This window comes from Natrix helvetica (genome assembly GCF_964273705.1).
Source record: "Natrix helvetica genome assembly, chromosome: 2".
NCBI classification, from domain to species: domain Eukaryota; kingdom Metazoa; phylum Chordata; class Lepidosauria; order Squamata; family Natricidae; genus Natrix; species Natrix helvetica.
Window position 1 is genome coordinate 291,224,064 of NC_138552.1, and position 22,541 is coordinate 291,246,604.

Genomic DNA, 22,541 nt, shown 5'->3' on the forward strand with positions numbered 1-22,541 from the left:
GGAGATTTGGTCAGGATTAATGGTGTTCTCAACGCTGAGAAGTACAGGCAGATACTTCGCCATCATGCAATACCATCAGGGAGGCGTATGATTGACCCAAATGACCCAAGTCATTAAGAACTATCTTCAGCATCAAGAAGAACAAGAAGTACTGGAAGTGATGGCATGGCCCCCACAGAGCCCTGATCTCAACATCCTCGAGTGTGTCTGGGATTACATGAAGAGACAGAAGGATGTGAGAAAGCCTACATCCACAGAAGGTCTGTGGTTAGCTCTCTCAAGATGTTTGGAACAACCTACCAGTCGAGTTCCTTCAAAAACTGTGTGCAAGTGTAGAATTGCTGCTGTTTTGAAGGCAAAGGGTGGTCACACCAAATATTGATTTGATTTAGATTTTTTCTTTTGTTTGCTCACTTTGCATTTTGGAAATTGACAAAAATAAACAATCATTATTTATATTATTTACCGTTCTTTGTTTACAGCATTTTTTTCACACCTGCCTACAACTTTTGCCCAGGACTGTACATAACGACCACCTTATTCCTTTTTTGAGGTGAAGAATATTGGGCAGAACATAGAGGAAGGACAAGAAGTAACAAACAATAGCAATAGCACAAGATTTATATACCACTTCACAGTGCTTTTCCAGCCCTCTCTAAGCGGTTTACAGAGTCAGCCTCTTGTCCCCAACAATCTGGCTCCTCATATTACTCACCTCGGAAGGATGGGAGCCTGAGTCAACCTTTGAGCCGGTCAGGATTGAACTCCTGGAATGAGTAGTAAGTTAGCTGGCAGTACTGTATTCTAACCACTGCGCCACCAGGGCTCTTACCAATAAATTAAAGGCACGAGATAAAAGAAAACAATAGGAAGTATGTAACAAACATTAATATCCATATATCTCTTGGTACATTATCTTTAGTTCTTCAAAGTAAATTTAATACAGCATTGTACCATTGAATGCAATGAAGGAATCACCAAGTGAAACAAGCTAACAGTATATAGTAGCCTAATCAGGGAATCACCAAGAAGAAAAGAACTCTTGCAATGAACAAAGACATTCATCCCATTTCACAGCTACTAAGATTGTTGGCCGAGCTGGTACAAAAATAGCCAGGGAATTGGTTGAGCCCCTTGTCAGTCAGCAGGAGAGCTGGTTTACCACCAGCTTCTCAGGTACTTAAGTGTTCTGACTGAGGCTTCCCAAGAGAATGAAGCAAACTCCTGGTCCCAACAAAAAGCCCTTTTATTAATTTACTGTGAATTCTGCTCATTCACATCAGCTGATCCAGAGAGGGCCGGAAGTTCTGTCTCTTGGAAGCCCTAGCATCGCTGGGCCTGGGCGTCTTTTTGCAGCCGCCACTAAGAGAAGGGGCACAGGAGCTAGGCTTTGCAGGAGCGGCCTCCGTAAGGTCATTCTGCGTGGATGGCAGGTGCATGTGGATCATGTCCCCCCCCCTCGGAAATAGCGGGGACCAGCTGTGCACATGTTTAAATATTTTCAGGGAGGGCTTATTTTCGTGGGAGCTCTTATTTTAGCGCATGCACTCAAAAACCCGATGGGGCTTATCCGGGGAGCTCTTATTTTTGGGGAAACAGGGTAGCTCGTTGGGTAATGAGACATCTGCAAGGAAACAACCAAGCTCAGAGAGCACAAAAGGTCCCACATAATGACCACAGCGTGTTAATCTTGCCAGGCTGTTTAAAATGCCTCCCCCTCTTGCTTTTTTAAAGCAGGGGTGCCCAACCTTGACAAGTTTGAGACTTGTGGACTTCAACTCCCAGAATTCCCCAGCCAGAATGGTTGTTGAAATCCACAAGTCTTAAACGAGCCGCAAGGGTCAGAGTTGCAGTACTGCAGGCTACTTCTGCTGCCTGCCGGCTGCCTGCACTTTGACAATTCAAATCCCACCAGGCTCAAGGTTGACTCAGCCTTCCATGCTTTGAGGTGGGTAAAATGAGGACCCAGATTGTTGGGGGGCCATAGGCTGACTCTGTAAACCGCTTAGGGAGGAATGTAAAAGCACTGTGAAGCGGTGTGTATACCGTATTTTTCGGAGTATAAGACGCACTAAGATTTTGAAGAGGCAAATTTTAAAAAATAGTTTTTACACTCTGCAGACCTGCCAAAAACGGCCCATTTTTCGTGAAAATGGGCCTGTTCCCCCCCCTCCCCAAAAGGCATGAATAGCTTTTAGGAGGCTTGTAGAGTGCTCCTGGGGGGTGGGGATTGAGAAAAAAATGGTCCATTTTTCACTCATTTCTGCCCTCCCCAGCCCCCAGGAGCACTCTGGAAGCCTCCTAAAGGCTCTGCACGGCCATTTTTGCAAAGGGGGCAGAGTTTCGGGAGGCAAAACATGCTGTATTCAGTGTATAAGACGCACCCAGAATTTCAGCCTCTTTTTTGAGGGGAAAAAGGTGCATCTTATATTCCGAAAAATATGATAACTCTAAATGCTATGACTATTAAAGTTGCCAAGGTCAGACTCCCCCCCCCCCTTTAAAAGCTGAAGTGATGGGAGAGTCGAGCAACACATTCACAGGGTTGTTGTTGCTTTGCGCCCTCCAGACCAACACTGGAGACTGCAGGGCTTCCATTTAATGTCCACTAGGCAGGGGGTTGGACTAGAAGACCTCCAAGGTCCCTTCCAACTCTACTATTGTATTGTATTGTATTGTATTGTATTATTGTATTGTATTGTATTGTATTGTATTGTATTGTATTGTATTGTATTGTAATGTGTGGCGTGACCCCATTTCCACTCCTGGCCCCTTGAGCCCGGGTGTTTTTTTTCTGCAGGGCGGGGGGTGTCCCTCAAAACTCAGGCTGTCGAAATTCGTCTAAAAAAACACAGCCTTTTAACCCCTTGCTCCATTTTCTTTCCCTTCCTTCCTTAGGTCAGCCCCAGCTCATGTTGACGGCTGGCCCCAGCGTGGCAGTCCCTCCTCAAGCACCTTTCGGTTACGGCTACACCGCACCTCCGTATGGGCAATCCCAACCCGGGTTTGGATACAGCATGTAAGGAAGGCAGCATCCTTTTGTGGAACCTCCACTGTCCCTCTCGCGCCCGACTCCACAGGGAAAAAAATCAAAACCTCATGTCCTCGTAACATTTATTTTATGAAGGACTGTGTTTTTCTGTTTGTTCTTCCTCTCTCCTTCCTTCCTTCCTTCCCCCCCCTCACCTAAACACCACCTCCTCCTTTCTTCACATTCCACATCTTCCACCCCACCCACCCCTCTGGTGGGAATACTTTTAAATGTTCCAGCAGGCTTCTCCCCACCCACCCTCCCACCCCCCTTTTTTTTGCAAGATTGCTTCTGATGTGAACAACTCCCCCCCCCTTGCTCCCCTCCCCCGTTCTTTTGTGACTCTCTCTTCCCATTTGCACTCTTGGAAAAGCGTCCCAGGTCTCTTTCGATCCAGGGTGCGTGAGCAGTTCGTAAGTGTGGCCCATTTCTCCCCCCCTCCTCCAAAAAGCACGTTTTCCAAAAAAAGGCATATTCTGAAAGGGGGGAAAAAGGGGGTAGGAGTTGTGAAAGGAAAGATTTGTTGAGTTGGTGGGTTTGAAACACTACAAGATAAAAATTAGGGTGGCTTGGCTCTTGAAATCACTAACATTTAAAACAAGAGAGAGAGAGGGGGGGGAAAAAGAAGCTCGCAGATAACAGACCGATAACCTGTCCTGAATTTAAAGCAACAACGACCCACCTAGCAGAGGCTCCATTTAAACCTATGCAGGTTTCCAGTTTAGATGTACAGAAAACGCCAGTGTTTTGCTCACTCCGTGTCTCATCCCAACCGATCCTTCCGTTGTGCTAGTGCGCTTTTTTTTTAAAAAAAAAAATTGTGGGGACCATTTTATATTCCACTTGAGGAACAAGGCGCAGGAGGTGGCGGGGGGGGGGAACCATACATCCAATCTTGCGTGTTTCTGACTAACCTCGCCCTCCAGTTTGTGTACGTTGGATATTGTGGTATTCCCAAATCACTTCCCCCTCTCCCCCCGAGTGTACAGAAGAGAGACAGAGAGAGAAAGAGAGAGAGAGAGAGATGAAAGGGGCGTTGGGAAACCCCAGTCGCTGTTCGGTTTTGCTTGTGCAATTGAAAAACAAAAATTGACTCAAATTGGAAAAAAGAAAAGATAATAAATGACTGGACTGTGGATATCCTCTATAGTAGTTTTTCAGTATGTATCTCTTCAAACTCCTTTATAATGTATGCGCTTGGCCTCAAAACAGCAAAACAAACAAACTATATATATAGATATATATATATAGAAAAGTTCGGCAGCGTTCTTCAGGTCCAAAAGCAGGAACCAGCAAAATTCTTTCCCAAATTCTGACTGTGGAGTGGATCTTGGACAGGTGACTTGCACTGATGGAGATTCCTTGAGATGAACGGGAAATGCTTGGAGCTATAAAACGAGGAAAAAAAAAATGATGGCACTTTTTCGAGCCCTCGGCTGGCCCTGAGCCGCTTGAAGGCATTCTTCTTCCCAAGTAAGAAAACAAAAACGAAACAAAAAAAAAAAATCTTTAGGGTTGTAGTTTTGAGTGTTTCCAGTTTTAAATCTGACAAAAGATCATGTTATAGGTATGTTAAGTTGCCTTAATATATTTAGCTTCAAAATAAAAATTGACTTAAATGTTCCAACACTGGCTTGAATTAGTGTCCTGTTTAATCAACGCAAATGGCCTCCCGGGGGTGTAACGAGAACTCCAGATTTCACGCGGACCCAACAGGTATGAGATTGAAAAAGAGGTGGGGGGGGGTCTGTTGCATAGACGGGTAGTCCTCAACTTACAAACGTAACGCTTAACAACCAAAGTTACAACAGCACTGAAAAAGGTGGCGCAAGAGTGATCCTCGCACCGGCAAACTTTGCAGCATCCCTAGAGTCACGTGATCAAAGTCGGAGTCGTGGGAAATCCCGACAAGCAAAATCAATGGCGGAAGCCAGATTCGCTTAACGGCTAACGGGTAAAATGATTTCCTGAAGTACGGTTTAAAAAAAAAAAAGGTAAAAGGTGCGAACTACTTAACCACGTTTAGCAATGGAAATTCTGGTTCCATTTCTGATCAAAGGTCGAGGACAACTTGTAGTTAGGAGTATTTGGAATTAATTCAGGCACTTCCTAGCAATTTTGGTCGGCTACAGGGCGGGGAAAGCATTGGGTTACTTGCAGGAGAGGCCTGCATGGCTAAACCCTTTGAAGGCAGTAGAGCTCAGCAGCTCTGAGTAAAGCGTTTGAAGGAGGGAGGATTGATAGCTGCCTCTCAAAGGGAAAGGTGAAAACAGCCACATCCTTCAGCGAACTCATTCAAAAGAATCTATTGGGTTATCTGTTGCCACCTCATCAGAAACTATCCTTCAGGGTAAGGCAGATTAGGAAACCAACGTCACACAGGTCGGTATTACTTTTACTAGAAGGCTATGGTAACAAAATATTGAAAGTTTGAATGTGATCCCTCTTCCCCTCACCCCTCACCCCCTTTTAAAAAAAAAAAAACCATTGTGAAAATTAGAAAGTCTTGTCGGAGACACTTTCTCAAGTTCTGTTCCGGGTTTTTATTTTTAGACATGTACGCACACACAAACACACGCATGTACGCAGAATGGTATGGTGGCTTAGTGGTGAAGACGCCGGTCTCCCGCTCAGAAGGTTGAGAACTCAATCCTAAATAGCTGCAGATAATTTCTCTCCTAAGGCGCAAGGAGAACTGTGAACTCTTGAAGGGCATCTAACCAGTAAATGCTCAGCTCCATCCAGTCTGCCTTGAACTAAAGGATTACAGGATTGAAAAAAAAGGGGAGTTTCTCACACACACACACACCACATCATCCCTATGACTGGCCTATGACTTCCTTTAGAGTCGTCTACCAGAAGTCTGGGGGTTTGAGGGTTCTGCGCTAGATTTTAGCTTCTCCTAACACTACACTTCTCCGGATGGAGAGCCCCAATGTCATTCCTGGGATCCGCTGGAGCCCCTCTCCCAAGCAGCTTGACTTTTCACATCCTCTTGAGTTTGTCCTTCAGGCCGTGGTCCTTCTCCAGCTTCTCATCTTCCTGCTTTCTAACGTTGCTGTCGGTTAGCATAGTTCAGGGGTGTCCAAACTTGAGAACTTTAAGACTTGTGGACTTCAATTCCCAGAATTCCCCAGCCAGCCATGCTGGCTGGGGAATTCTGGGAGTTGAAGTCCACAAGTCTTAAAGTTCTCAAGTTTGGACACCCCTGGCATAGTTACATGTATCAGTTACATACCTATGAGCAGAGGTGGGCTGCGGCCGGTTCGCACCGGTTCACACGAACTGGTAGCTAAGATTCCGCGCAGTCCCATGATCTGGCAAATCCCACCACTGGCTGGCCCCGCCGCTACTTGTTTTTCGGCCTGTTTTCTGGGCCATTTTTCAGGCCAAATACAGCCCAAACAATGGCATGGAAGCAGTCCAAAAAACGTCCGGTTTTGGAGCCAAAATTGGCCTGAAAATGGCCCAAAAAACAGGCTGAAAAATGAGCGAGGCCAACCAGTGGTGGGATTAGCCCCAACCGGCTGAATCCTACTTCTGCCTTTGAGGCGAATGGCCAGGAGGTGGGGCTGGGTGTGATGATTGCTGTCACCCACCCAGTCACATGACCAGTCGGCCACGCCTACCCAGCCAGAGAACTGATAGTTAAGTTATTCAAGTCCCACCACTGCCTTTTTCTCCTGTTCCTCAAGGTCATTCCTCCTTCAGAAACATGAAGGTAGAGATGCCTATATATGTTGGACGTCTGGTAGATGCACTGTCCATTTCCCCCCCCCCTTCAGCTGTGCAGGAGGAGAGATGTTTCCTTGCTTTCAAGACTATTCCGTTTACACAAACGAGGAAGCCATTCCTCTCTAGATGGCACAGAACCACATTTTCCCAGCATTTACAAGGCCGGCTTGAGCACAGAGTTAACATCTCGACACCACCTGGAAAGGGGCAGCTTTAGAAGCCTTGAAGATAAAAGATGCCTCATTCCTGGAGACATTTCTCGAGCAATTATGTGATACGTTACTAGGTGGGAAGAAAGCAGCAGAGGGCTGTGTGTGTGTGTGTCTGTGTGCTGTTTCCCTACACCTTTTCAGAAAAGCTGGTGGTCACGGAACTTCCCAACGTACTACCGCATCACACCACTTGGGTTGCAGTCTATTGCATCAGTTGCTTTCTGGCGTAAATATTTCAAGCTGATGCAGTTGCCAATGGAGCAACCGCTTGTGTTTTGAATCTGGTCTGGCCTTATTCCCCCATGAGCAAAACCAGGCTGCATTCTCAAGATACTTGGGAAGTTGAGGATTACTCTTTCTCGGAGCAACCCAAATCCTTTTGCAGAATTTACACTCGGCCAACGAGTCAGTGACAGCCAGTAGTGGTTAAGGCACCAGGCTAGAAAACGGGAGACGGTTAGTTCAAGGCCCGTCGTGCCCCCTGAAAGCCAGCTGGGCGACTTTGGGCTAACAACCAGGAGACTGTGAATTGTAGTTTGTGTTAAGATGTAAAAAGCCAGAATCGGCTAGCCTCCTGACAGCGAGTTAGGTGACTTGGATCGCGCACACTTTCAGCCTAATCCAGGGGTGTCCAAACTTGGGAACTTTTAAGACTTGTGGACTTCAACTCCCAGAATTCCCCAGCCAACATGGCTGGCTGGGGAATTCTGGGAGTTGAAGTCCACAAGTCTTAAAGTTCCCAAGTTTGGACACCCCTGGCCTAATCCATCTCACAGGATTGTTGGGAGGAAAATAGGAAGTATTGTGTGTGTTAAATGCAGGATAAAAGTCTAATAAAAGTAGTTCATTTGAGTGGCCATTCAAAGTTACGTCAATGAAATAAGTGAGCTAATACCGTTTTTTTCACAAGACCATTGCAGCAGCCCCGTGGTCACGTGATCAAAATTCAGATGCTCGGCAACCGACTCATATTTATGACGGTTGCAGTGTCCAGAGGTCATGCAATCCCTTTTTGCAACCTTTGACAAGCCAAGTCGATAGGTAAGCCAGTTTCACCTAAGGACCCTGTTACTAATTTATCAACTGCAAGGGTTCACTTAACAACCGTGGCAAGAGTCATAAAATGGGACAAAACTCACTTAACAAATGTTTCACTTGGCAACCGAAACGTTGGGCTCAATTGTGGACATAAATTCCTGACAGAACAATCAATGGAAGAGAAGTTGCCTCCAGAAGTTGTGAATGCCCCAACACTGGGAGTCTTTAAGATGATCTTGGATAGCCATTTGTCTGGAACAGTATAGGGTTTCCTGCCTAGGCAGGGGGTTGGACTAGAAGACCTCCAAGGTCCCTTCCAACTCTGCTATTGTATTGTAAATTGAGGACTATCTGTACAGTGGTATGTCATTGTTAATTGGTCCCAGGAGGCGCAACGAGTACCAAAAAGGATGAGCACCAAACGCATTTTTTCCGTAATGGAGTGAATCTCGTCAGCTGACAGCAGCCAGTTCTAGCTTGTGCTTTGGGTACCAGGAAAGAATTTTCTCGTCCAAGTGCCAAATTGAGTACCAAATTTAATGAGAGTCAAAGCAGTTGATCACCAAGGTACCAATGTAATAATGAATGTCCCTAAACAGTGGCCAGATTGCAGGATGCATCCCTACCACAAATGTTACATGGACTTCGGAAGCCACATGTCAGGATCTTCAAAGCTTTGTGGCTTGGGGGAACATTTGGCATTCTTGAGATAATGTGACTGCGATCATCTGTCAGGTGGTGCAGCTGCTTCCAAATTGGATGCAGGTTGTGAGGAATTAGCCATTTGCGTAGTTGCGGGCACCGCCCTTCCTTTTTTAGACAGGAAAACAGGAGTACCCCTAGAGCAGGGGTCTCCAACCTTGGCAACTTTAAGACTTGTGGACTTCCAACTCTCAGAATTCCCCAGCTGGCTGAGGAGTTGCCAAGGTTGGAGACCCCTGCCCTAGAGTACAGGTAGTCCTCGGCTTACCAACATAATGGAGCCTTCCCATCACAGTTGTCATTTGTGTTGATCTTAAAATTGGGTTACCTAGGTAACCAACTCCAATGTACAACGTTTTTTGCAGCGGTCATTAAGTAAGCGCTGCGGTTATTAAATGAACCAACGCTAGGCCATCCGTGCCAAAAGATGAGTAAGTGCCGGGTTTGGGCAAAACCACAGTGAAACGTGATCATGTAACTCTGGATCGCTGCAAATGGATGTAAATGTGGGCTGGTGGCTAACCGACATGGCTGTGAGCGCTTGTGACACACAAACTGCATTTGCACAGCACACTTATACCAGGTCAAGTCACAAACTTGCTCATTTTTTTCGTAGTGTGAACATTTCGATACTTCTAAATTGATGGCTTAAGTGTGTTCTGCAAACTGTCGGTGTGGTTACGTCATGATTTAATGTATTGCCCAAACCCCACCAAATAAGATTAATCTAGTAACCAGATTGTTTGTTAAACCAATACCAGTAGTCCTTGACTTACAACAGCTCATTTAGTGACTGTTCAAAATTACAATGGCACTGAAAAGTGACGTATGACCATTTTTCAAACTTTTGCAGCATTCCCCATGGTCATGTGATCAAAGTTCACTTGGGTCAACTGATTCATATTTACGACGGTTGCAGCGTCCCGGGGTTACGTGGTCCCATTCGGCGACCTTCTGACAAGCTATGGGGATGAGATTCCTTAACAACCGGGTTACTAACTTAACTGCAGTGACTCACTTAAACTGTGGCAAGAAAGGTCGTAAAATGGGGCAAAATTAACAACTCTTTTGCTTAACAACAAAAATGTCAGTTTCAATTGTGGTCATTAGGTTGAGGATTAGCTGTAGCATCCCCGAATGCCTAACAATCAATTACATTTAAATCAACGGCTTTGCTGGGTGCTGCAGTTTTTCAAGGCCATCTTTAAAAGTTTGCCTAGAAGACACTGAAAACATTAAAGGATGTAAACCAGAGGTGGTATTCAGCAGGTAGCGGAAATTTTGAGTATTTCAGAGAACTGGTAAACATCACCTCTGACTGGCCCTGCCCCCATCTATTCTCTGCCTCTCGAGTCCCAGCTGATCCAGAGGAAATGGGGATTTTGCAGTAACCTTCCCCTGGAGCGGGGAAAAAAATTGAGATACTAAATATTGTTCTGCCATGCCCACCAAGCCATGCCCACAGAACCGGTACTAAAAATTTCTGAATCCCACCACTGATGCAAACGTGTCATTCCTGTCCATGTAATTCATTTATTTGGAAACTTTTGTAGGGATGCCTTCCCTTTCTTACTGAGCATTTTCTCCTCCTTGATTTCCAAAAGGCACAATTCAAGAGTTTCAGAGAAATCCAAAGTAGGAGAAGAGTGTAAACTGCTTTTGTATTTGCACAAACACAGAGCTGTTTAACCGGTTATACGGAGGTGGAGCCTAGATGAAGAGATGAGGGATATTGTATGTGTGCGTGTGTGTGTTAACAAAACAAAATAATCCGGGATTGCATATGATAATTACTGTTTGAGGAAGGGACTAGGGAGGGAGAAGGCTTGTTCTCTTGTTTGTGCTTTATATTCATTCACCCTCTTTACGCTGTGAACTTCACATTCAGTAGAGTTTCAAGTGACCAGAAACTTTATCTATAATCTCAGCTGGTCCGGGTCCAATGCCCAAGACAGTCCGGGAACCTGGAGCTATTTGCGTGCGGCCAGCATCCTGGATTAAGCTCACGGTCAAGCCGAGCCCTTTGGCCTCGTTTAAGAGCTGAACGAGAGTCTCCTCGTCGGGCGCCTTGAGGACTACCTTGGGCTGTCCACAATATTCCCACTGCTTCAGAAATTCCGGATTTCGGTGGTGGGCTTGCTTATAGGCCGAAACGGCGGCGTGGGCGCATTGGGCCGCTACTTTGCCTTTGCCCATCTTCAGGTCATTCCGGACTACGATCACCATCTTGAATTCTCCGGACTCACCCATCATACTGGCTTCGTTGCCCAGCTCGTTGGCCATCATAGTCAATCTGGATTTGGCTGGCCGGAAAAGCCGAGCTCGTATGCTCCAGCCCAAGCATATTCCACAGGTGACACCAGCAATTAAGCCAAAAACCCCAGGCCTAGCCAGGTAATCCATCACGCATCTGGAGAACAAGGAGGAAAGCTTAAGATTTCATGATCACAAACCTATTTTGTGCTTGGAGATTCCACTAGTCTTCAACTTAGAACCGTTCACTTAGTGAACATTTGAAATTACAACAGCCACTGGAAAAAAGTGACTTACAAGCATTTTTCACATTTACGACTGTTGCAGCATCCCCAAGGTCAGGTGATCAAAATTCAAGTTTGGCAACTGACTCATGAGGGTTGCAGTGTCCTGAGGTCATTAGATCACCGTTTACAATCTTCGAACAAGCAAAAGTCAATGGGGAAGGCTGATTCACTTAATAACCATGTTACTAACGTTTAACGGAGTTGGAAGGGACCTTGTGGGTCACCTAGTCCATCCCCCCGCCCAAGCCAGAGACCCTACACCATTTCTGACATAACAGCTGCAGTGATTCACTTAACAACCGTGACAAGAAAGGTGGTAAAATGGAGCAAAATTCACTTACCTGTCTCGCTTAGTGACATAGATTTTGGGCTCAATTGTGGTTGTAAGTTGAGGACTTCCTGTTCATTCATTTAACTTCAAGAATACTAATAGAACATGCAATGTTGATATGCTTGTTTGGCTGAACTATCTTGAAAATGCAGATGGCTACATATTGGAATTCAGCATTAAAATGATGCCCACAGGACAGTCACAAAATATTTACAAATATTCTAAATTCCCTGGAATGTCTTTGGTTAAAACATTACATTTCATTAATGCTACTAAAGGGTTGAAGAGTACTTAATTCTGAAGGGCCTTTGATTTTTTTCATTTTAACCCGGAACTAAAAATATTCTCTATCAGTATTTTTCTAATTCAGTCATTCTAAATGACAGATTGCAATTGTACACATAGTCCTCCACTAAAACTGTTTGTTTAGTGACCACTTGAAGTTACAACACTACTGAAAAAGGGCATTCACAACTTCTGTAGGCAAGTTGTTCCACTGATTAATTGTTCTAACTGTCAGGAAATTTCTCCTCAGTTCTAAGTTGCTTCTCTCCTTGATTAGTTTCCACCCATTGCTTCTTGTCCTACCCTCGGGTGCCTTGGAGAATAGCCTGACTCCCTCTTCTTTAGGGTATCTCCCCTGAGATATTAGAACACTGTTATCATGGTGTTCATGGGACATGACCCTTTTTCACACTTCTGACTGTTGCAGCAGCCCCATAGTCAGGTGATTTACATTCAGTCACTTGACAACTGATTCACATTTAAGACGGTTGCAGTCCTGCGGTTTGCCGTTTGCGATCCATCTTTTGCCTTCGCCTTTTGCGATGACAGGCAAAGTCAACTGGGAAACCAGCTTCACTTAACAACCGTGTTACTACTTTAAGAACTGCAGTGATTCGCTTAACAAACGGAGCGAGGAAAACCGTAAAACGGGGCAAAACCCACTGAACAAATGTCTCACTTAGCCACATAAACTTAGGGCTCCATTGTGGTCGTACGTTGAGGACCACCTGTACTTTGGTTTCCTTCGTTCTTATACCTAAGCACACACCAGACTTTTTTCCCTTCCTAGCGGGCATCCTGGTAGGGAGGAGGGCTGGGACTGGCTCCAAGTCACCACTTTAGCCTTGGTGGCTGTAAGGGAAGTGGGGCTTCCCCACATCGCTGCTCCCCACTGAATCCCATCCTAGTTTCCCCTGTGGGCTTTTAAGAAGGGACAGGAGATTGAAATGATATCATCATGTCACAATCCCCATAATACCTTGTGTGATGCAGTATGGGCAACTGAAGCTGTTTACTGGCCGGATGCCATTCCTGTCACCGATGCGGAGTTTTGTTCCACAGATATATTCTGATGGTGGCCAGAGAGAGAAATATCTGCCTCTACCTAGGATCGAACTCACTAGGCTTCCTGATTGTGAGGAGAGACCTCCAGCTCTAGGCCAACGCACCATTCCATTTGATTGAAATGATATATAGGGCATTATTTCTCAACCATGGCCGCCTGAAGGCGGATGGACTTCAACTCCCAGAATTCTGGGACTTCCCACCTTCAAATGGCCATAGTTGAGAAACGCTGGTATAGGCTCTCTGCTTGAGCAGGGGGTTAGACTAGAAGACCTCCAAGGTCCCTTCCAACTCTATTATTTGTATTATTAAATGCAAAAGAGCCCCTTTTTTTGCATTTAAAGCGGCAGGTCGTCCCACTCCTCTGTACTTGCCCCCCCACCGCATCATTTTTCCCCCGGCCCACCTTCTTCCTCCTTCGGTTCCTCGTCGCCTCTCCGACGCCCAAGCCGACGTCACGCTCCCCCTGACGTCACAAACGGCCCAGCCAATCGCCGCGCGGCGCGTGCCGAATCCGAACGCCGACCCCCGCGGTGGGCGGGGCGCGCGAGCGACAAGGCCGACCAATCGCCTTTCCCCTTCCCTCAGAGCGGCGCGCGCCGCTCGTGGCCGGATCCCCCCCCCCCGCCACCCCACCCCCCCACAACACCAATTCTCCCTTGCCACAGTGAGCTGGGGCGGCCCTGATTAGGATGAAGGGGAGAAATCAGGGATGTGGAGTCTGGGGGTTTTAAGACCTCTTACTTTTTTTTCTTCTTTTTTTCCCCCTCCCGGCTCGGTTGAAAATCCGCCTCAGCAGGTAGAAAACCGGAAGCGCGGTCGGCTTCCGGCGAACGAGGCCGGAAGTGACGTCAGCACCTGCCTCGCTTTGGATGGGGCGGGGCTAAACCGCCCAGCCTTTCCCTCACTTCCGGGTTGGCCCTGGTCCAGGAGGCCGAGCCGGAGGAGGAGCCGCTTGCGGCGGCCGCGGGAGCAGCAGCAGCAGCAGCAGCAGCAGCAGTAACCTCAGGAGCGGCGGCGAAGCGGTCGGACGCAGCTGAGGAACCCCCGCGCGTATGTCCGTCCCTGAACTGACGTAAGTCGCGGCCCGGGCCTGTATGGGGAGAGCGGGCCCGGCTACGGGTCCCCAGGAGGGTCGTAAAGGCGCGAAGGCGCCCCCAAGAGCAGAACGAGCAGAGCCGTGAAACCGTCCCCGCTTCTCTTTCCACCCGCAGGGTCCTCATCCCGGGGGCGGTGGGCTTCGGAGCGAGGGTCCTCTCCCCTCTCTGTCTGCCTGCCTGCGAGGAGCCGAAACCCCTCCACGTGGCTCTCCCAGCAGCCGGCCAAGCTGCCCCCCCCACCTTCCCCGTTACTCTACTGGCTATCTCTCTGTCCAGACCCCCTCCTTGCCTCGCCCCCCGCCCCAAATTGCTCTCTGCCTCTAGATTCAGGGTTCCGATTCAGAAAACACCTGGAAAGGGACCTTGGAGGTCATCTAGTCCGGTGGTCTCCGACCTTTAAGCCTGGCGGATTTCAACACCCTTGAAGATTCTGGGAGTTGAAGTCTGCCAGGCTTCAAGTGGCCAAGGTTGGAGACCCTTGCTCTAGTTCGCTGCAGAGCCACAGCAAAATCCACCCGCATCGGATCTTGGATTATCGGAGCTCCGATGAGATGATGGGACATGTCAAAAAAATGGATCACCACCATATGTCTCACTAGTTGCTCTGCAGTGAAATAGGGCAAGGGGTCTCCAACCTTGGCAACTTTTAAGCCTGGTGGACTTCAACTCCCAGAATTCCCCAGCCAGCTGGGCGTTGAAGTCCGCCAGGGTTAAAAGTTGCCAAGGTTGGAGACCCCTGATCTAGCCCATGCCCTTCCTCAATCAGGAGAATGTCAGTCCAGTCTCTTAAAAAGCCCCCAGGGATGGAGTTACACACAACTTCGGGAGGCAAAGCGTTCCTTGTTTTGTGGCAAACCTGGTGGCTTTCAAAAGAAAAAAAAGCCCTTTTAAGTTTGTTATGGAGCTCAAACATGGAGAAGGGCGAGTGGGACAGCAGGGAAATGGGGAGAGGGGGGTTTCTGTGTCCCGATGTGACAGGAAGCCGGGATGAGGGCAGAACTAGGAATGAGCTCCTTGGTTGGTGTAAAAAGAAGCAGATCCAGTGGGAAGGAAGGTCTGTGAAGATTCCCTGTGGTCAGGGACGAAGAGCCACCCTTGGTTGGGATAATTATAGGAAAGAAATCCTTCCATCCTCCACCATTTGGTCAGAACTGGAGAAGTGAAACGTCTTCAAAGAAAAAACAAAAAGTCCAGTTGCCTCTTGAAAATGCATCTTTGGGACATCCATGACCTGGATGATTCAGAATCTCTGTAGGCATATTGGGGGGGGGGGGGGTTGAATTTTTAAATGGTGGGATTGCCTTTTTTGGGGGGAATCTTAGCATGCGTTTCTCTCTCTCAGGAATCCTGATAGCGCAAACCAGATGGTTCTGGGACCAAGTTTCGCGGTACCAAGATGTGAGCGCTGTGACCTTGTATTTAATTCTCCACCCCTAGGCTTCAGTCTCAATGAAAGCTCTTGGCTTTCACCAATTAACAAAATATGTCCCGTTTTAATTTCATTTCCCTACTTTAGTGTTGGCAGCTCCTAGGAAATGAGTTTAAACAGGTTTCAGAGGAAGAAGATAAGCAGCTGTGTTCTGTTTCCTTAAAAACTGAAGGTTCAGTTCAGATAGAGCAGGGGTATCAAGCTCAAGGTCCAGGGGCTGGATTTGGCCCGCGGGGTACTTAGATCTCGTCCGCGGGGCTGCTCTGGAACAATGAAGGACTGGCCCGCAGTACTTCTGCCAGCGAAAACAGGCTCCGGAGCTCCGTTTTTACTGACAGAGGGTTGCAGGAGGTTGTGGCAGCCAAAAACGGAGCTCAGGAGCCAGTTTTTGCACCCCCGACAGGCGTGATGTCGAGCTGCCCTCCTATCAAACACAAACCTCCTTTGACATCCCTGAGATAGTTTCTTCCCTTCCGGATCTTCACACCAGAACATGTTCTTCCCTTTAACTGTACTCCCTCTAGTGTCTTACGTTTTTAGCAGCGGTTGAGCCAAATCGATATTTTGCAACTTGCTTTCCAAGAAATCTATGTTCCTAAAAATAGGTGAGCATTGCAAGCTCGGGATGGGTTTGTATCCAAAGTACGTTTGATAGGGGAGGGCTAAAATGAGAATTTCAGAAGTCGCCTAATCATTTGTGATAGGCAAGATTTGACAGTGCACTTCTCAGTGGTGGATCTTTTTCCCCCTCTCTGTGTACTAACAAGTTTTGGAATTCTGAAGGATCATAGTTGTAAAACTCGCTTTTTGGAACTTTGGGAAATGGGTCAAAAAAGAACTAAGAAACATATTTGAAAACTTGAGATCATGTTCTTATTTTTGGACCACAGTAAATCACACTAAATCCTCACTGATGGTTCTGCTAGTTTGAAGTATATTGCAACTGCTGGAAGTTTATGGCATTTAAAATACTTAATTGCTCTCTAGTGTTCAAAGTCTTATTCCAGGTTGTCAAAGGTTCTGTGTGAGCATGTATTTTCATGTCAAACAAAGTTCACCCATTACTTCTTTCTGAGCTTATTTGTTATTTATCAAGGTCTTTCTTTTTTTAAAAAAATTCTACTTAGAGAATCTGAATTTTGATTGCTGCTTAGTTGTGCGGTAGATTTAGCTCAGCCCTTGTACTGGACATAGATAAACTTGCTTGCTGATTCATACATTGTGCTAAAGAACAAGATAATTTTTATGGGTTAAGAGTTAAGGTGGCTTAGTAGAAGAGTATCAGAGTAGAGCTGGAAGGGACCTTGGAGGTCTTCTAGTCCAGCCCCCTGCTCAAGCAGGAGATCCTATACCAGTGATTCTCAACCTGTGGGTCGGGACCCCTTTGGGGGTCGAATGACCCTTTCATAGGGGTCGCCTAAGACCATCAAAAATATGTGTTTTTCGATGGTCTTAGGAACCGAGACACCAATTTTATATATTGGGGGGTCACCACAACATGAGGAGCTGTATTAAAGGGTCGCGGCATTGGGAAGGTTGAGAACCACTGTCCTATACTATTTCAGTCAAGTGACTGTCCAGTCTCTTCTTAAAAACCTCCAGTGATGAAACGCACACAATTTCTGGTGGCAAGCTGTTCCACTGGTTAATTGCCCTCACTGTTAGGAAGTTTCTTCTTAATTCCAAATTGCTTCTCTTCTTAATTCATTTTCATCCATTGTATCTTATTTTGCTTTCTGGTGCGTTGGAAAATAAGTTAACCCCTTCTTCTTCTTTGTATTGTTGTTAGTTGCAAAATCATGTCTGACAACGTTCCTCCAGGCCTTCCTGTCCATTTAAGACTCCAGCCAGCCATCCCCTTCTTCTTTTGCCCTCCATCTTTCCCAGCATGAGGCTCTTCTCCAGGGAGTCTTTCTTCCTTCTCATTAGGTGGCCAAAGTATGTGAGTTTCCTCTTCAGGATCTGGCCTTCTAAAGAGCAGCCAGGGTTGATCTCCTCTAGGACTGACCGGTTGGATCACCTTGCTGTCCAAGGGACTCGCAGGAGTCTTCTCCACGTGGTCTTTCTTTCTCATCAGGTGGCCAAAGCCTTTGAGTTTCCTCTTCAGGATCTGGCCTTCTAAAGAGCAGCCAGGGTTGATCTCCTCTTGGACTGACCAATTGGATCACCTTGCTGTCCAAGGGACTCGCAGGAGTCTTCTCCAGCACCACAGGCTTCAATTCTTTGGCGCTCAGCCTTCCTTATGGTCCAACTTTCTCTTCTTTCTGGTGCCCCCTCAAATAGTGGAAGACTGCTATCATGTCACCCCTAGTCCTTCTTTTCTCTAGACTAGCTAAACCCAAATCCTGCCACCATTCTTCATATGTTTTAATCTCCAGGCTTTTAATCATCTTAGTTGCTCTTCTTTGCACTTTTCCCCAAAGTCAACATCTTTTTTGTAATGTGATCAAAACTGGATGCAGTATTCCAGGAATGGCCTTATTAAGGCTTTATAAAGTTGTACTACCTTTCTACATCTCTGCCTTTGGTAACCATTTCATTGTTCTGGGGATAACAGTATCCTCCTCATCCTCCTCCTGCTGTTAAGAACTAAAAGAAATGATCCTACCCACTCCACTCCATCACTGAATCGGTAAGACTACAGCAGAGGTGGTATTCTACCAACTTGGAACGGTTCACCCGAACCAGTAGTAGAAATTGCGGGTGGCCTCGCCCCGGCTCTACAGCATCCCGTTTAGGCCATTTTTTTTCACCAAAAGCACATGCCTGCACACTCACCTTTGCAATTTGGTAGGGAAGGTTAAGTGAATAACACCTCTGGACTGCAGGTAGTCCTTGACGTACGACCACAATTGAGCCCAAATTTTCGTTTGCTAAGCAAGATGACTTTAAGGGACTTTTGCCCCATTTTATGATACAGTAATACAATACAATAGTAGAGTTGGAAGGGACCTTGGAGGTCTTCTAGTCCAACCCCTGCCTAGGGAGGAAACCCTATACCGTTTCAGACAAATAGCTATCCAACATCTTCTTAAAGACTTCCAGTGTTGGAGCATTCACAACTTCTGGAGGCAACTTCTCTTCCACTGATTAATTGTTCTAACTGTCAGGAAGTTTCTCCTCAGTTCTAAGTTGCTTCTCTCCTTGATTAGTTTCCACCCATTGCTTCTTGTTCTACCCTCAGGTGCCTTGGAGAATAGTTTGACTCCCTCTTCTTTGTGGCAACCCCTGAGATATTGGAAGACTGCTATCATGTCTCCCCTAGTCCTTCTTTCTTTTAAGCTAAACATACCCAGTTCCTGCAACCGTTGTTCATATGTTTTAGTCTCCATGATCTTTCTTGCCACAGCTGTTAAGTGAGTCGCTGCAGTTGTTAAGTTAGCGACACGTGAAAAGTGAATCTGGCTTCCCTGTTGGCTTTGCTTGTCCGAACCCCTTGCAAAAAGGGGATCATGTGACACTGCAACTGTCATCAAATTTACTGACTTATTACTAAAAGGTTATACACTGGAATCTTTTCAACTGGTGGTTAGCACTTGGATAGAGTTAGATGGCAGTCAATGGCAGTCAAGAGGGGGTTGGACTGATTTCATTTGCAGCTACTTAAGTGATTCTAGAGTGGTTCTTCTTTTCACCCCTCTCTGCCATTCCTTCTCCTGCAACCCAAGACATTAAAATAGCCAAAATCGGCTCAGATGGATAAAGAGACATGTGCACTAACGTGCCCTAATTTTCAGCTCTTCAAGAATTGCTCCTAAGTGTTAAATGGTCTTATATAAGGGCTTGCCAATTAAAAAGAGAGAACTCATCATGTGACCAAGAGATGCTGCAACGGTAGTAAAGTGTGAAAAACAATCATAAGTCACTTTTTTTTCAGTTCTGTTGTAACTTTGAACGGCCACTAAACTAGCTGTTGTAAGTCAAGGTCTACCTATAAAAGATCTGTGCTCCCTGTCCAGAACCAGAAGTAATATGTACTCAATTGTAATTTGTCTATCTTCCTTTATAGCTTAGTGTTATATATTAATCCACTGGTAGTTATTTGTTAAACCTTGTCCTAGAATGCAGTTTCAGGCAAACATCCTTACATCTGGCCAATGCATCAACACAATTTTTTCATCCTGCTGTTACGGGAACATTTAGCATTTAAAGTACTTAAATGTACAAGAGGATGTTAATAATACCCTTGAAAGTAACAGCAAAGATTCTGGTAGCACTAGCCATAGCACTTATAGACTGCTTCAAAGTGCTTTTACAGCCTTTTCTAAGCGGGTTACAGAGTCAGCGTGTTGCCCCCTATAATATGGCTCCTCATTTTACTGACCTTGGAAAGATGGAAGGCTGGTGAGCTGGTCAGGATCGAACTCCTAGCCGTGGGCAGAGAGTTTGCCTGAAATTGTCAGGGTTCCAAATAGCATCCAAAAGTAAATCAGAGTCCGAGGCAAAGGATTCCTCAAAGTCCCAATTTATTAAGAGAGCCATTTGAGAAAACCTGAATCTGAAAACCTCCCGGTTTTCCCCACCCAGTTGAAAGTTCAAGATCTTGCCCCCCACACCCACCAGTCCATCACATGGTCCAATCTTCCACTGGCAGTTCCACCCATCCAATTCCAGGCAGGTGCAGAGGTTCAAAGACAAAGGATGACCTTGACTTTCTAGAAAGAATTTTGTTATGGCTACATATCATCTAACGCCATACAATTCCCCCCTCCCATTTTCCCACCATAGAAAATGCAGAGTAGAATAATGGAAAGTGTGGCAGGCCAAAGATCCAAAAGTAAAGATGGCTGCAGGACCGACAGAAATAGCAACAGCACTTAGACTTATATACCGCTTCACAGTGCTTTTACAGCCCTCTAAGCGGTTTACAGAGTCAGCCTCTTTCCCCCAACAATCTGGCTTCTGATTTTACCCACTTTGGAAGGATGGAAGGCTGAGTCAACCTTGAGCCAGTGAGGTTTGAAGTGCCGAACTGCAGCTAGCAATCAGCTGAAGTATCCTGCAGTAGTGCACTCTATAAATAATAATAATAAATAATAATAAATTTAAATTTATTAGCCGCTCCCTTTCCAGACAGGACTCCGGGCGGCGTACAATGGAGTGTATAAAACATAAAACATGTATACAAACACATAAACATACATATATACAGGACATACATGCACGGAGGAGGTAACAAATTACATCACATTGGACAATTAAAAGTCACCATTAAAATACCCCAATTGTAAAAACACAATTTAAATTTAAAAATTTAAAAGAACTGTCAGGAGGAGTAAGAAAAATTTACGGTTGAGCCAGGCCAGATAATTGAAAGATTATCTCTAACCACTGCGCCACCTCAGCTCTCGGCTGATAATGGTAGTGCGCTTGGAAATTAGCTAATGTCAGGAGCGAAAGACCAGACTCACAGGTGAAGGGTTCAAATTAACTTATTACTAAAAGGTTATACACTGGAATCTTTTCAACTAATGGTTAGCACTTGGATAGAGTTAGATGGCAGTCAACGGTTTCCTGCCTAGGCAGGGGGTTGGACTGGAAGACCTCCAAGGTCCCTTCCAACTCTGCTATTGTATTGTATTGTATTGACATTTGCAGGATTTATTTTGGAGAAAGCATGCATCAGATTGCACTGTTCAACTAAACTTCTTCTGCCACATGCATCTGGATAGGTCAGGTCAAAGCAGTGGTGGGTTTCTACCGGATCGCACCGGATCGCGCGATCTGGTTGGCCAATGAACCCGGAAGTAAGTTTCCTGCCCCGCCCCTGTCATGGGACGGCGCTTGCCTGCTCTCCACCAGCTCGGGCGCGACCGGAGAAGTTTCTCTTCTCAGAAATGTCTTCCTCTCCACTGAGGAAACTTCTCCAGTCGCGCCCAAGCTGGTTTACGCTGCAGAGATGAAATGCCAGCCTTCGGGTTGCAAAGCCCACCTGCCTCCCCTTCGTGCCTCTTGCAGCTGCCAGCTGCTCAGGAAAGGCGGGAGGCTTCAGCTGGCCAACTTGTGTAAGACAAGACAGGCAAGCAGGTGGGCGCATGACTCTGCCCAGGACAACGTAGAAGGTGCAGAATCAGCTCTGTCTGAAGGCGAGAAGGCTCGGAGCCACCACCACCCTTGCTTGCCCACCAGCCGAAGCCTCCCGGGAGGTTTTGGCTGACGGGTGCGCGGGGGGAGGTCCAAGCTTTTTGCCTCCAGGCAGAGCTGATTCCGCACCTTCTACGTTTTCTCCGGCAGAGTCACGCACCCACCCGCCTGCCTGTCTTATTTTACACAAGTTGGCCGAAGCGGCTTCTCTCTCCTCCTCATCCTGCCAGCCGAAGGAAAAACCCCGGGGAGATGGGCTCCGCGCGCTGCTCTGCCGGACTGCCGCAGCCGATTCTTCTTCTTTAGGGGTCAGCAGAGGATCGGCAGCCCGGCAGAGCAGCGCGCGGAGCCCGTCTCCCCGGGGCTTTTCCTTCGGCTGGCAGGACGAGGAGGAGAGAGAAGCCGCTTCGGCCAACTTGTGTAAGATAAGACAGGCAGGCGGGTGGGCGCGTGACTCTGCCGGAGAAAACGTAGAAGGTGCGGTCACGCGCCCACCCGCCTGCCTGTCTTATCTTACACAAGTTTGCTGAAGCGGCTTCTCTCTCCTCCTGCCAGCCAAAGGAAAAGCCCCGGGGAGACGGGCTCCGCCCGCTGCTCTGCCGGGCTGCCGATCCTCCGCTGACCCCTAAAGAAGACGGATTGGCTGCGGGAGTCCAGCAGAGCAGCGCACGGAGCCCGTCTCCCCGGGGCTTTTCCTTCGGCTGGCAGGAGGAGGAGAGAGAAGCCACTTCGGCCACTCTCTTCCAGATGCCCAGCTGGGACCGAAAAGGCACCCTTTTGGCCAAGAAGGGATCAGCTTGGATGTGGAACCGCGGGGTCTTTTCAAGTGCGTAAGCTGAGCAGAAGGAACATCCGTTCCTCAAACCCGGACAGCGCTACTCCCACCTCCCCATTGTCCGAGTTGCAGCAAGTGAAGTGCCACGGGCGGCAGGGAAAACGAGGCTTCTTTGCCAGCCTCCCAGCTGGCAAAACAGAAATTTTCGCCAACT

General features: G+C 47.0%; 3 protein-coding genes across 5 annotated transcripts in view; 2 read left to right on the forward strand and 1 right to left on the reverse strand.

The window, feature by feature from the left end:
- The window catches only part of CLTC (clathrin heavy chain), a 112,666-nt gene extending 108,006 nt beyond the window's left edge, over positions 1 to 4,660 (forward strand). Inside the window, exon 32 of the mRNA XM_081945372.1 lies at positions 2,899 to 4,660. Coding sequence (XP_081801498.1) covers positions 2,899 to 3,023 — 125 coding nt within the window. The 3' untranslated portion in view covers positions 3,024 to 4,660. The remainder of the gene's footprint in view (positions 1 to 2,898) is intronic.
- Positions 4,661 to 10,032: 5,372 nt separating this feature from the next.
- PTRH2 (peptidyl-tRNA hydrolase 2) lies at positions 10,033 to 13,786 on the reverse strand. Of its 3 annotated transcripts, none has more exons than XM_081945511.1 (2): positions 13,346 to 13,479; positions 10,033 to 11,128 (listed from the first exon to the last, which is right to left on the reverse strand). In XM_081945511.1, the coding sequence occupies exon 2, from the start codon at positions 11,119 to 11,121 to the stop codon at positions 10,603 to 10,605; it is 519 nt and encodes a 172-aa protein (XP_081801637.1). In that variant the 5' UTR covers positions 11,122 to 11,128; positions 13,346 to 13,479; the 3' UTR covers positions 10,033 to 10,602. The 3 variants fall into 3 exon arrangements, with proteins under 3 accessions (XP_081801637.1, XP_081801638.1, XP_081801636.1); XM_081945512.1 differs by lacking the exon at positions 13,346 to 13,479 and adding an exon at positions 11,600 to 11,964; XM_081945510.1 differs by lacking the exon at positions 13,346 to 13,479 and adding an exon at positions 13,684 to 13,786 and having other exon boundaries at positions 10,235 to 11,128.
- Positions 13,787 to 13,862: 76 nt separating this feature from the next.
- The window catches only part of VMP1 (vacuole membrane protein 1), a 168,263-nt gene continuing 159,584 nt past the window's right edge, over positions 13,863 to 22,541 (forward strand). Inside the window, exon 1 of the mRNA XM_081945481.1 lies at positions 13,863 to 14,014. The gene's annotated coding sequence lies outside the window, so the exon portion shown is untranslated. The remainder of the gene's footprint in view (positions 14,015 to 22,541) is intronic.

Bases quoted from the DNA above. Each gene is read 5' to 3' on its own strand.
- PTRH2 (XM_081945511.1), bottom strand. From the start codon at position 11,121: ATGGATTACCTGGCTAGGCCTGGGGTTTTTGGCTTAATTGCTGGTGTC.